Below are 15332 nucleotides of genomic sequence, written 5' to 3' on the forward strand. Positions count from 1 at the left end.
ACAGACTTCTCTTGGAGAGACGTCTGGCAAGACAGGTTTACAAGATGAGAAAATACAGCACTTTTATTAATTATGCTGCCTTCTCTCATTCATCTGTGAAGTACCCGAAGTTAAAACTTCAGTTCCAATATCCAGTGACTGATATGGGCTACAGGAGTGGGAATTTCCTAACACCATCCTCAGAGGGGCCACTTTCTGTTCACCAGTTGCATAACTGGGTAACGTTTGGGAGAGTCTTCGGCTATGGAAAGGAGTAGAATACACTGCATTCTACTGAAAAGTATGGCAATAGCCTAAACGAGAAGAAAAACACTTGCCCGAGAGAGACTCAAGTGAAACACCGTGTGATTTCTAGGAGGAAGACTGAACCTGCTAAAGCAAATTGAATTTATTTCTTTTTCTTTTTCTGTCTGGTGAAAAGCGTGTTGTCTTAACAAATTTCATTTATCCTGTACACAGTCATCCCTCTTCTGCTGCTTTCCAGCACAGTCCATTTTCTATTCCACATCACCTAAACAATCACCACCATAGAAACAACACATTATTCTTGGTATCTGCCTATTTGGTAAAATATGCCTATTATTCAAGTGCAACCTACATTTCATTTAGAGTACCACTCAAAAGGACGGTGGAGGCTCAATTTGAATTTTACGAAAGCTACCATCAAAAGGATGTCTTGGGAGGGACCTGCCACAGGGAAAACACCAATGTTCCTCATTGTCTTCTTCACAAAAGATGAAGATTGAATGCAACACTCAGAATCAACTAGATATGGCTGTGGTCAGGGCCTTCAATCAAGTAAGGACAATTTTTTGCTCACACATTGTATTCATGGCAGCTACGCAGTGGTGTTGGGCTCACGGTAGTCACACAGGGACACTGGCTGGTGGAGCGGCCATCGCAAATATTTCCATTCACTACATACAGCACAAGAGGGAAAAGGAGCTAGCAAAATTCTACAATGTGCATTTGAACAATTTGGCTTGGAAGTGGCACATATCACTTCTGCTCCCACAGTCCTGAGGCTCTGCCCCAGCAGAAGAGACTCATGGGTACAGCCCCATCATGTATCCCGAAAGCAGTGGGCTGGAAATATTTAGCCACACAGTGATGACTAACACACAAAGAACATATTCGGCCGGGCACAGTAGCTCATGCCTGTAATCCCAGCACTTTGGGAGGCCGAGGCAGGCGGATCATGAGGTCAGGAGATCAAGACCATCCTGGCTAACACGGTGAAACCCTATCTCTACTAAAAAATACAAAAACTAGCCGGGCAAGGGGCGGGCGCCTGTAGTCCCAGCTACTTGGGAGGCTGAGGCAGGAGAATGGCGTAAACCCGGCAGGCGGAGCTTGCAGTGAGCGGAGATCGCGCCACTGCACTCCAGCCTGGGCGACACAGCGAGACTCCGTCTCAAAAAAAAAAAACAAAAAAAACAAAAACAAAGAACATATTCAATGCCTAAACAATTTACAATGAAACCAGGAGGGAGAAACACTGCCAGATGATCAGAAGCAAAGTGGCAATTCTTGAAACATGAAAAAATAAAAGTTTTAAGGACAGTAGAGTAGTTTATAAATTCATAGGACATGTAACCCAAATAAGTGGTACAAGGTAAAAATACAGATGCAAATGTGCTTAGACAAATTTATTAATGGCAGAGCGACACTGGACCAAAATACTAATATTTATTCTGAAGGTGGTAGGAGGAATGCAAATCTTACTGAACATAATAGCATTCTGTTGCCATGTTTGGAGAGGGTATTGCCTGGGATGACCTGGGAGCTGGCTCAGTTGTTCAATCTTGATTCCATCACGCTATTAAAGTCTCTTCAAGTAGCAGTTGAGGAATACTCCTTTTGTGTTAAGCAGAGGAAGATCTTTCCCAATTCATACACTTTTTGCATTGAATGACAGGGAAGCAATGGAGCTAAATACTAAATTCTAATTAACAGTAGCTCAGTTTCATTCCTTCATAACACACAAACACACACACACAAATTTAGCCTGATTAAAGTGCCTAAGAGGTCTCCTGGATAATGGTGCATGAAGAAACAAATCAGTCATAAATATGTGTTTCCTTTGGATTTCCCATCGCCCACTTTAAGCTTCTCTCTACCTCTTCCTGACACATTGGCTCTCGTCCACCTCTTACCTGCTCCACTTTTGATTATAGCTCTCCTACTTCCGTGGCCTTCCTTGTAAATTCCAGAGTACTTTTATAATTCGACTCCCCATGCTAAAAAGATCTAGACTGATAAGCAAAATGTGTGGATATGCAGAAAATAGAGATTATTAGTTCCATTTCATAATACATTTCTAATTTCTTAAAAGCTGTCACCCCGCTTCCTGTTCAAATCTGCCTTTCCTTTCTTCCTTAGGTTTCAGGTTCTGCATCTGCCAACCGTGTAGAGTAATAAAAACAGCCAAGGAAGAAATATATATATATGTATTTGTGGTGGACATTTTTTCCACATCTTTTTTGTTCTTTTTAGATGTTCTAATGTCCTTTAAGGATCCTGAAAGACAACACACCTAGGCTCCTTATCTCCCCAGCACAGCATCACAAACAATTGCGATAGAGCATGGTGGTCTTTCCTCCCTACAGGAGAGACAGAAACAAATTTGTTCACCCCTGAGGACGCCGAGGGGAGCAAGGAAATGGGGTGCTTGAGGGGCAGGGCTTGCTCCACATCTGAGCAGCTGGCCTCAGGACAGCAGCATGTGCTACCCTTGATGAGACCCCCAGCTCAGAGCATGAAAGCCTTTTCTCACTCACTCCAGAGATCCTAAATAAAAGCTGGTGGAACCCTCCCAGACAGAGGTCACTTGATTAACCCAGCCCATCTCACCCTGATAACAGGGTCAAGTACTTCTCACTGTGAAGAATTTTCAATTTATTTCACAGACGAGATAGCTCGATCCAAGTCTGCATTGCTGCTCCCCAGGAAGGCTCTCAGAAGAAGCTAAGGAAGGAGGACTGCGAGTCCTTTGCTGGGGCCCTGCCCTCCTATTCTTTAGGACACATCTGCCTAGGATCCCAGTTCTTTCACTGCAGGGGGATCTGCACTGCACCTTTACAAGAAAGGGGCCAAGGCGTGAAATGAGGGCATAAGGACAGCCCGTCTCAAGTTTCAGCTGAGATTTAGAGTACAGCCTTCAAAGCAGGGGGTTCATTTCTGTTGTTTGGGTTTGCTTTGCATTTGTCTTAAATTTCTGTATAATTTATGACACCGGAAGTCAGTTGCATTTGCCTCCCAGCATTCCCTCTCCCTTCCCCACATTGTTCTTTGAGGAATCCATGTCCTTGTCTAATCCTGGTCCATTTGGTTCAGGGAGGGTATGAAACATCTGAGTTGTCACTGACAGCACATTATCCCCATGACTGCAGGGACTAGCTAAGAGATGCCCACTTTAAACAGGTCAGACCAGTGCAAATTGTGAACCTGGAGCTCTCACTGTTGCAATCAGATCAGAGGTACTGTCTTTGGGGTTGAGAAACTGGTAAATAGAAGTTGGGGATGCCTGTGGCCATTCTTGCTTTCCTATGTGTTGGTTTCATTCTCAGGTCAACTTCCCATATGGTAGCCAGGAAAACAGATGGAGACAGAGGAAGAGAGGGAAGTAATTTGGTGACACTTTTGAGTGGCTCTGAATTCATCTGTCTCAACTGTATCTCTGGACTTCTCAATTAAATGAATTCAAAAACTCAGTTTTTTTACCCATAAAGTTAAGTGACTAAGTCAGAGCAGACAATGAAAGGACCCCTCCTGGATTGAAAACTATGGGTCCCCAGGAGATGCCCCTGTCTCACAGGGTCTAGACATGTGCCTTGGTGTAATAAGTTCATTTCATGTGCATTTTTCCATCAGGGTAATAATGTCCTCCACAACTAAGACACTAATTTCTAATGTGCTATGTTTGGCATTTGTAAAGTCACTGTGTCTACTTTGCTTTGAGTCCTGGAATAGGCTGATACACTGGCAATTTCCTTAAACAAATTTACAGTCTCTAGCTTGGTACTTTACTTTCTTTTCATGCTATAAATCTGCATAATTCGCATGAGCTCATGCCATTCAGATACATTCTTTCCTTATTGTCCTTGTTTTTCTCCATTTTGAGTAATTGCATTCATTAATCTGTTTTCTCTTATTCCCACCATCCTCTCTTCCAATACATGCCCTTGACTATACCAGTCTATTTAATACGCCTAAACTTTTTTTTTTCATTTTCCACATATCTTCTTATCATATAATGAGCATGAATGTAACCATTATCTCTATACCGCCAGTGAACATTTATAAGGCCAAGTACTTTGCTATATCATTTCTTTAATCCTCTCAGACACCCCATGAGATAAGTGTGACTTTGGCTCAATTATTCAACTTCTCTTGTCCTCACCTTCCTCATCTGTAAAATGGACATAATAAATATCAGAGGTGAAACTAGAAACTGGTTGATATTTATGTAAACCTGTGTTCTAACAAAATAGACTCCTCTACATGTGTGCCAATTCTAGGTCACACAGCCTTCAAGCAAGCTAGTTGGTTTCAGATCTCTGATGACATGGTTCACCGATGACTGATACAGGCTGCCTTGAGGGCCACACTCAGCTCTCTGAGAATGCTTTTTGCAGGAAACACACAGAAGAGATGGAGAATGAAGGGAAACAAGAAGTCTAGAGAAAGCAGATAGTCAAAGCAAGACACATCTGTACATAAATATAAGAAGTTTCACAGAATGGACCCCTCTTCTTTCCAAATTTCCCCTCTAAGAATGAAGTAGAAAATAAAACACTTTTAGAAGAAAATATGGAAAGTGTGAGAAATAAAAGTGCACAGACAATGTGGTAACTAGGAAAAAAGGTGACTCTAAATCTGTACCCTCTTCCATACTTGAAAAGATTAAAATCTGGATTTCATGAAAAACCAGTAAGATTTAGAGGAGGTACAACTGCAAATATTCCTATCTAAAGGCTTTGGATAGGGATCTGCTTTCCCTCTAGGTTCTTGGCAATGCTGTGATAAGAACTAATCTATTCTTTCTCCCACCAAAATGCAGTGCAGATAATAATTTGTAGAGTATGATGGGAAGCTGAGGTGGGGAGTGAGGTTACATGCAAATCTGAGGGGTTACCAGCAGTCCACCCTTCAACTCCACTTCACTAGGAAATGGGGTTCAACAGGGCTTTCTGTGAGAGCTCTGCTCTTCATTACTTGCACACAGAGAAAATTATGCAGGTGAACCTTCTGCCAAGTTAGAAAGTGGCAGCTGAAAAGAGGGTGTGTGCTAGGAGGTAGGCCATGCCATAATTTGGGGTTGTTTTTAACAAGACTATTACAGAAGGTTCTCAAGTCATCCTGGAAGACTAGAGATCATGGGGCTAGAGTATGGGTTTAGTAAACAGAAAATCTCCAAGTACTGGAAGGGAAACAGCCAATATTTACTGAGGAGCTGAGAAGAATCTTATTTTTAATCTATTTACCTGGAAGAACTGAGAAATCGAAATCATTTGGTTTCTAACAGGGCAACTAGACCAAGACTGATCATTTTAACTGAATGGACAAAGAAGAATAACAACAACATAATAATCCCCACTACAGAGATGGGAGAGTCTTTTAAAGTTAAAAGGAGGAAAGGGAAGAAAAAAGAAGACTAAAGGGGAAAAGAGAAAAAGAGAATCTCACACACACACACACACACACACACACACACACACACACACACACTCAAATGCTCCAGAAGGTAGTGGAGATGAGGAGGAGGTGAACCCCACAGGGCAGTAGAGCTGCTCTGGAGCCAATGTTATTCATTACAAACACAAATTAGATCATAAAAGGATTCGTTATTTGTATAAAAGTTGTAGCTGTTAAACAAGATATACATATCATGTCATTTGATTCTCATGGCACTCTTGTGACAAGTAAGATATTGTTTAGCGACTTGCCTTTTTTTCCACTTGATATCATGGACAATTTTTTGTGTCAGTATACATAGATTAATCTACTTCATTGTAAACTCCACAGAGTATTCCACACAGTAAATAATTTAGCCACTCCCTGCTGATATGGTTTGGCTGTGCTCTCACCCACATCTCATCTTGAACTGCAGTTTCCATAATCCCCACTTGTCATGGGAAGGACCCAGTGGGAGGTAACTGAATCATGGGGGCAGTTACCTCCATGTTGTTCTTGTGATAGTGAGTTCTCACGAGATCTGATGGTTTTATATGGGGCTTTCCCTGCTTCACTCTACACTTCTCCTTGCTGCCACCATGTGAAGAAGGACAGGTTTGTTTCCCCTTCTGCCATGATTGTAAGTTTCCTGAGGCCTCCCTAGCTATGCTGAACTGTAAGTCAATTAAACCTCCTTTATAAATTACCCAGTCTTGGGTATGTCTTTATTAGCAGTGTGAAAACAGACTAATACACCTACCATGAATGCTCTTGCATGTGCTTTTGGTGAAGCTGTAGTTAGGATCACCAGTTTATGGGTCAGAAATGGAGGCTCACAAAGTTGAAGACTCCACAAACAGTTGGTGCCCTCACTCTTAAGCCCCAGTTCTCCAGAGACCCCTCAGACTGGCAGTGGGTATGGCTTTGACTACAGAGAGAAGCTGAAAACGCCTCCTTTTTCAAGGGACTCACCTGCTCCAGGTCGTCAGCTGACCTTTTGTTTTCTCCCGCTGGATCCTGATAGGGTAGGACAAAGAGTTCAGCAGTGGTGGGTAAGCCGGGAAGCACCGCCACCAGGATGTGTTGACCTGGAACCCCTGTGGCCTAAGGGACAGACACAGGGGCTCACATTAGTGCTGCAGACAAGAAAGCTGAGAAGGGACCAAGTATTTGGTGGAGGGATCAGGGGTAGGCAGAAGACACAATAAGGGGCCTGAAAGCAGAGGTCTGGGTGTATCAGGCAGAGGATGTGAGAGGCAGCACTGGGCTATAGGTCCAGGCTCCAGAGTCAGGCTGTCTGTGATTTAATCCCAGCTTCAACACCATGAGACCTTAAGCTCATTGCTCATGTTCTCTATGCCTACATTCCTTTAAATAGAAGATAGGACAGTTGCAGTACTTGCCTTGTGCATGGGTGATTTTGAGGATTTAATGAGTTACACATGAAGCATTTATGGTAGAGCCTGGGGATTCAAATGTTAGCTCTTCTTCCTAGAGAGCACCTCCAAGGTGGGGACCACGCCAGTGAAAAGACCTTCACTTTATCATCTGCCCCTCATGCCTTAGTCCTTTCTAACCTAGCTTCCTCCTTCATCATCCCACTGAAGTTACTCTTCAAGTAGACCCAATCACATCCTAACCACCTAACCTAAGAGGACACCCTCATATCACAACCCTCAGGAGGGCCCTGTTGACTTTTCTGTAGCATCAGACCTGATGACCAACCCTGTTCCTTGAAGCACCCTGAGTCTTCCACTTGGCCACACTGATTCTTCTGTTAAAATTACAGATATCACTCAAGGACTTCTTGTTTATCCTAGCTCACTGTTCTCTCTCTTGAGCTTATACCCCAGGGTTTCCCCTGAATTCTCTCTCTAGATGCTTCTAGAATCAATAGCTATAATCCTAGCTTCTCTCTCCAGCAGTCCAATTCAGATCATGTTCCCTTGTCCAAAATGCTTGCAAGAATTCCCATTGCTAACAGGATTAAGGACATATTCAAGGCCTTCTGCAATATGGTCCCACGCTTCCTTTCCAAACTAATTAGCCACAACTCTTATGCTCTTGCCAAATGGGATGATGTACAATTTCTCAATATTTCAGCCTTTTCCTGCAAATGTTTCTGTGCATGTTATCTCCACCAGAATGTCTTTTCTCTGCCTTTGCTACTTATCCTTCATGAGTCATCTTAAAGCTTATTTATTTCATTATTTCCCAATTAGGTGATTCTTAGTTTTTGAACTCCACCATGTTGCATTTCTTTGAAGTAGCAAGAAATTCCAGGTATTAGGTCCTCACCTAATGTTGTAAGTTACTTAGCACAATGCCAGGTACTTCCTGGGTATATTGTGCTAAGTAACTTATATTATTTTATGAGACCTCCAACAACGTTATTATTATAAGTAACTTATAATATTATTTTATGCAACCTCCAACAACCCTTGGAAGCAAATATGATTATACCTCACTTTGCAGTGAGGACATATCACATGCTGGGGTCCTCAGGAAGCTGACCCTGAGTTTAGAATGCAGGATGCTTATTAAGAAGTGCTCTTGGGAACAACACCTATGGGAGCAAACAGAAGGAAACAAACATGGACAAGGGAAACATTGAGCTGCCACGTAGGCCCATGACGACCTCAAGAGATCCCAAGGGGAGACAGAATGGCCCTTCAGAGTTGTCTTAAATTGGGCTGAGATGTCCAGGACTTTATATAACTGCACCAGCCTGTCATCAGACATGAATCACCCCAAGAAGTGACATGACTTGGAACCAGGCTGGTGAAGACTGCCCATAGCTCTTCCAGAAAAGACAGTAAGTGTCTCCCTGAACAGAGATATGGGTGGTGCATCTTAATTTCCACTCCAGGAAAGATGGTGGCTGTAGGAAGATTAGACAGTGGCTCAAGGCCATCTAGGAAGTGACTGTTGATGCTTTTGAAGCCTGGTCTGACTGTGAAGCCTGTGTTGCGACCCAGTGCTCTGTACCTCCCTTCTCCAGACACTGACAATGGCTCCTATTATAGCAAACCCCATACTGTTTTATGGCCTTACTAGACTGTAAACTCAGCGATTGTGCCTGAACAATCTTCATTGTACACAAAAATGTTTATAATGACATTCAATTAAAGATTTCATTGTGAAATGTCAGTAGCAAAAGTCATTTTGATGAAGAAAAGGCAAACAATTTAATACCAAATTTTGTTTCATAATGAATAGGAAGAAAACTGCAAATTAGCTGACTCTCAGTTGTACCTCTTATAGGGTTTATTAGTGTACACTTGGCAATGTGGTCCCTTGGGACTTAAGAAAGTGGTCAAGTGCAATTACTGATCTCAAAGTCAGTGTAAATTGCTAGGAACCAAGCTCTGCATCAGCTGCCTCTTGGGATCAGGTAAGTAGGGAGCCTTGGAAACTGGAAGGTATTAATACCAGCACCACTGCTGATATAACCCTGCCCTGAGGGATACTGAGTCAATCTGTTTATTCTGCATATTCCTGATTATGCTGCACAGCAGGCTAGAAATATTGATGAGCAGTAATTTCTAGCCTAATGGACAGCTGGTAGAAAGGTGGAGGTACAGGGCGTCTGATCTCTAGGTAATAAGTGTGAAGAGAAATCAGCCTGGAAGGCTAAACATTGCTGAGCTAATGCTTGGCTGATAAGTCACCTGGGGGAGGACCTATGGGGACACATGTCCCTAGAATGCTGCAGATGAGAAGAGATGGGCAGTGGGTTGATTAAAGAGCATAAGTCATCCTTCTTGGACAGCAGAGGACAAAAACCAGTTGTTACCCTAGAGACAGATGGCTCAGGGCAGAAAGGCCTATTCCTTTTAGGGTTGTAGTCCGGTAGTTGTGCCTTCTGGTGGTGATAATGTGTAAGCACCGATCACGTCACAGATGCTGAGAGCCACAGAGACAGAGGTGGGTGGCATTGTCCAGAGGCACATGAAGATACCCCTTCTTTACCCTAGTATTCCATCTATCCCTGTTTCTCCTTGGAATAAGGGAAAGGATAGCCCTAGAGTGGATTGGTTAGGAAACCACAAAATCAAGATTCAGGCCTTGATGGTTTGACTCCAGAAGCTGATCTTTAAGTGCATGACCTTGGATGAGTAACCTAATATCTCTAAGTTTCATTTCTTCACCTACAGAATGGGAATAATCACAGGTTCAACATCATAAGCTTATCTGGGGGATTAAATGTGTTAAAATAATGCAAAGCACTGAAAAGAGTACCCAGAATACTTTAAGTGCTAACTAAATATTAACAAAGGTAAAGAAGACGGGGAAGACCAGCTCCTTGCAAGAGGCTGGATGTAAGATCTGTTTTCTGAGCAGGGGTTATCTGAATGCCTTTATTTCATCATCTTTTTGTGTCCTGTGGCACCATGTGTTGGGAGCAGGAAAGAATGTTCAGCAAACCTAAATTGATTTTCATTCTGAGCTAACCATATACCCTGGGAGTAGATAACTCACTTCTGATTTTCCGCGTTTGCACAATAAGCTCAAGCTGCCCCATGAGTGGCTATCCCATTGCTCTGCTCACTCATGAAAGTAGAATAAGGGGCCGGGCGTGGTGGCTCATGCCTGTAATCCCAACACTTTGGGAGGCCGGGGCAGGTGGATCACTTGAGGTCAGGAGTTCAAGACCAGCCTGGCCAATATGGTGAAACCCCATCTTTACTAAAATTACGAAAAAAATAGGCATGGTGGCAAGCGCCTGTAATCCCAGTTACTCGGAGGCTGAGGTGGGAGAATCGCTTGAACCTTGAAGGCAGAGGTTGCAATGAGACGAGATTGAGCCACTGCACTTCAGCCTGGGTGACAGAGTGAGACTACATCTCATTAAAAAAAAAAAAAAAAAAAGTAGAACAAGGAGGGGGAGATGTGCCTAAAAGAAGGTGTCTTCTCTAATTGCCGGTGACATTTGCTCAGGGAGGGATAAACCACAACCACCCTGTTGTTCTCTGAGAAACCTTAGGAAGCTTTCTCAAATACACAAAAGCCCAGACATTGGACTCAGGCCCTAAATTTTCATTTTGCAGCTTCATCCTCTATTACATGTGAGAGTTTAGGCAAGGGACTTATCCTCTCTAAACCTCAGTTGCCTCATCTACAAAGTGTGGGTAATAATTCCTTTTTGGGGCTGTTACAGTAGAGAAATGTCTTTAAAAACTGGGGAAATAGAAATATGACTAAGTGTCATATGCTGAATGCTCACTGCACTGTTATGCTCACAGTAGTGGAAGCTGGAACCTGGGACCACTTTTACTAATTGTATTCACCTGAGGACACTTACATGCTGAGTCCCTTCACTGGCATGGACAGTAGCTGGTTTTATACTCGTCCTAATGGCCTAACTGTGAACTGTGCTACAGAAATGTAGACAAGGGAGTCTAGGATGTCATTGTTCTCCTTCTCTAAGCAGAATAAGCGTCTCAGGGGGCAAGGACCCCATGTTTGTCCATGGTTCCATAGTTGCATCCCCTTTAGTGCCTTTGATGTGTCTGCATGTGTGGGGCTCAGCTATGCAGACATCAGGCCAGTAAACTGAACTTCCCATGGGCTCTAGCTTCTTCCTGCTGGGTTTTTGTTTGTTTGTTTTTTGTACAAAATTCCCCTTTCCGTGAAATTATTCAAGGAGAGAAAAGGTACCCAGGCAAGAGGAGAAACTGTGTGCACTCACTTCCACCAGGGATTTTTTGATGACTCGGCCGATGTCCCTCCTCCACTCAGGGATGTCTGGGTTGTAGTCATCCAGGTTTGGAGAAAAGGACAAGCGAAGAGACCGGAATTCCTCTGCGGATATAACGGTAGATCGATTACTATAAGTCAAATAGTCCTGTCAAGACGTTTGTTAGACTTTTTATTTTATACAAAATGGAGGGTCCTTCCCCTTCACACTTACCATAGAGACCTTTTTAGAAGGCAAGTCATTACCCTGTACATATCTCACCAGCCCCTTCTTTTCTTTTTTGTTTTTTTGTTTTAAGGAGCAGAGAGTTTAATAGGCAAGAAACAAGGCAGAAGAAAGAAGGAAGAAGCTCCTCTGCACAGAGACAGAGGGAGGGGGCTCCAAAGTTGAGAGAGGAGAGCCCCCCAATCCCCCTTTTCCCTCTTCCCCCACTTTCCCCCTTCCTCTCCTTTCCCCTCTCTCCCCCTTTCCCTCTTCCCTCCCTTCCCTCTTCTCCTTTCCCCACCTTTCCCACCTCTCCCCCTCCTCTTCCCCTTGCACTCCCCCACCACAGGCAGTGTGGTCTTGGATACCAGCCAGTTATATGAGGAGGCAGTGTCTGATTTGCATAGGGCTCAGGGGATTGGTTTGACCAGGCATGTCATTCATGATGTAGACCGGGAAAAAACTGGCCCTCCCACCCTAGCCTTTTAATATGCAAATACAGGGTGCCAGGTTGTCCTACACATGTAGGGATGTGTGGGGGCAACCATGTTGCCAGCCACATGTGAGGGCAAGGGCAAGAAGAGGGCAGGGAAGTGCCATGTTTGGTTAGACCCAGTTTCTGATGGCCAGCATTTGCATATCAAAGGTTGCCAGCCAGCTCTAAGAGCTGGCAGCCCTTTATTTTCTAAAACAAACCCCTAACTTTGTTCCATGCCTAACTTTGCAGGCTTTGCCCATTATTCCTAGTTCTAGGTTCTGTACTCCTGGATAATAAATGATCTGGAGCAACCTGAATGCATGGCAGGTTTATGACCCTGGGCCTTTGCATACACTGTTATTCTGCTTAGAATGCCCCATTCTCCCCACTGTCCATGAACAAAATATTCAAGCTCTAGTTCAAGCACTCCCTGGCTCACTACCCTCCCCCATCATATTTTAATTTCCCTTTTTATGGCACTACTCTGTTTTGTACATACTTTTATTATTATTATAGGATTATGGAATAATTATTATGATGATTAGATATTTATAATTATCACTGTAATCATTCTATTGCTATATTTTGTTTGCATGGAAGTTTCATTTAATGGAATTTTATGTTATTCAGGGATTTTCTTCATTGTCTCTGTAGCACCTGAGTTAGTTTGGTTCTCTAGGAAGTAAGATGGTGATTACACAGGCAAGGATTATATGAGGGAAATTCTCTGTGCGAGAAAGTGGGCAGGGAGCCACAGGAGTCAGGGAGAACCATCAGACCACCGTGCATGCATACAGGAAAGTCAAAGAGAGGAAGAAAGAGTGGGTGACTACTCAGCAGTCTGAGGAAGGTTCAGTAAGCTGTTCAGGCGTCTTGGAGCCAAAGTCAGCTGGCAGAGGAGTCCCCTGCGTCCCAGGAATGGTTCAGCCTTAGTATCCCTGCTATACTCTGTCATTGGCAGGGGTAAGTCCCTGGAAGGTGGAGCCCTAGCCCTAGCTTGGTGATAAGCTTCAGAGGACAGCACTGGTGGCCTTGGTCAATTACACTCTCCAGAGCTGGATGTCTGTGAAGCCCATTCTTGTGGCCTTGACACCCCTAACCCAGCATAGTGTTTGGCACATAATAGATTCAGATCATATGGCTCCCCTAAAACCTGCCAGTGCCTCCACATTGCATTTAGAATAAAATTTAGATTCTTACCACAGCCTTCCTGCCCCCACATAACCTGGTGGGGACTTCCTTTCTTTCCTCCTGTCCTAACTGGCTTTCCTGCACTCTCTGTGCTCCAGGACCTGTACTTCCCCGTGCTCCTCAATTCTGCTGGCTCTGTCCATACCAGCTTTCTCTACTTCACTGGACTGTAGCAAACTCCCCTCTCATCATTCAGTCTCACCCCAAGAGGTCTTTCCAACCACCCAACCTCAGGTAGCCTCCCTTTCACCATCCCATGCTCCCCTCATCACTGGACGCTCTGTGTCTTTTTCATACTCAGTGCTATTTAAATTATTTTGTTTTCATTGTTATGTCCTTCAAACTGGAATATAAGCTCAATCAGGATGATGGCTCTGTGTTCCTGGCCCTTGGGACAGTGTCTAGCACATGGCAGGTTTTCAGTTACTATCTATGAGTCATTTATAATTAATAAACATTTGTTGAATAAATGTATACTTAACTTATGGTGGAAGTTCCTGGAAATTAATGCATTTATTTATTTAATAAACATTTTTTATGTTAAGCACGCCCTTTTGTTTCATTAGGAGCGCTTAGAAGCGACGTTAGGGATGCCAGTTTACCTTCAGGAAGCATAAAAGCTCACTTGGACATTTCCTAACAATGCTAAGAAGTTATCAAACACATGTTTTGAAGACTCTGACATTATAAGTTATGTTTTCATGGCAGTTAATATATTCCAAAGAGGTATTGTTCAAAGCTTGACTATTTTATGAGTCACTGATAGCCTATGTGAATATTACCTGATGGAGAACAATGAAATGTACATTAATTAAATAGTGTGGTAAACAGCAGCGCCAAAGAATCACCCATTAAGTCCTCACTTTTTGCTATGAAGATACAAGTTTATGTCATTCTCACTTTCTCTGTACCTCTTACCAAACTGCAGAGACTTCATCTACAAGGGAGAATGTTTATCTTAGTAAAAGGACACAAATGAGAAAATGATGCAGCTCCGTCGGTAATTACTTAGCATACTAAACAGCATGGCAGGGAGGGGGCAGGGAAACGTTGTAAAGTTGATTCAAGAAATAGGGGATGGGTGTGGGAGGACTGAAAAGGGTAAACACCAACAATATATATTTTTTGCAGCTGTTGAGAGAGATTCTATACATTTGCATATTTTAATTTACAAGCAAACCTGTGCCCTGGAGCAAATTAGAAGAAACAATGCAAACTAGATTTTCTTTCTTTTAATTGATTGTGTCGCTTTGGGTAGACAAACCTTCCCCTGTCAATTTCTCAAATGTGATGCTTTTTTCAGTCCTATCATGACAAGTCTTCATGTTCCTGTCAATCTCACTAAACTTCAAACAAGTTTCTGTTTCTTCCTGACTGTAAGCTCCTGGACATGCTTTTCTTAAAGAGTATTCTGGAAAACTTACAATTGTAAATTCCTTCTCTGTCCCTTGAGATGTAAATCTTCTACAACTCATGAATGTCCTTCTCAAGGATCTGGGAACCATTCCTTTGAAATGACATCAAGAAAGATAGCACCCCTCCCTATCTCCCTGTCTGTGCTGGAGAGTAGGAGACTGACTTCCTTAAGCAGCGATTAACTCACACAGATGGTCTAATCACACTGAAAACCCACATGCTTCCTAAAGTCCTCCAGTATTTTCCCACTAGCTAACCCCAGTGTTTACAAATCTTCCTGCCTTTTCTTTTAGTTGGGTTCAATCTTTCCTGTTTAACTTTGCCTGGTGCAACTTTTATTTAAGGAGTCACACCTGTCATTAAAACTTTCCGATCATGGAGCCAGGTGTGGTGACTCATGCCTGTAATCTCAGTACTTTGGGAGGTTGAAGAGGGAGGATCGCTGGAGGCCAGGAGTTTGAGACCAGCCTGGGAAACATAGGGAGACCCAATAACTTTCTGATTATGTATATGAATCTCTGGATAACTCATCTGGCCGAAGACAAATTAAGGATGGCTGATGGTGCAGGAATTTGCTTAGAAGAGGAAGACAACCTTGTCCAATCTCTTAATGAAGAGACATATGATAACCTATTTTTATAAAGACGGATTCACCCTTGGGTGATA

At 43.1% G+C, this 15332-nt stretch overlaps 1 protein-coding gene across 6 annotated transcripts in view; it reads right to left on the reverse strand.

Annotated features, from left to right (window-relative positions):
• SORCS1 (sortilin related VPS10 domain containing receptor 1) overlaps positions 1–15332 on the reverse strand; it is a 591779-nt gene that overhangs the window by 27140 nt on the left and 549307 nt on the right. For all 6 annotated transcript variants that reach the window (XM_005566385.4, XM_005566384.4, XM_065521387.1 and 3 more), the window contains 2 exons: positions 11369–11481; positions 6649–6780 (listed from right to left, as the gene is read on the reverse strand). In XM_005566385.4, the coding sequence (XP_005566442.3) occupies positions 6649–6780; positions 11369–11481 (245 nt within the window). The remainder of the gene's footprint in view (positions 1–6648; positions 6781–11368; positions 11482–15332) is intronic.

Source organism: Macaca fascicularis, chromosome 9 (assembly GCF_037993035.2).
Source record: "Macaca fascicularis isolate 582-1 chromosome 9, T2T-MFA8v1.1".
NCBI lineage: Eukaryota > Metazoa > Chordata > Mammalia > Primates > Cercopithecidae > Macaca > Macaca fascicularis.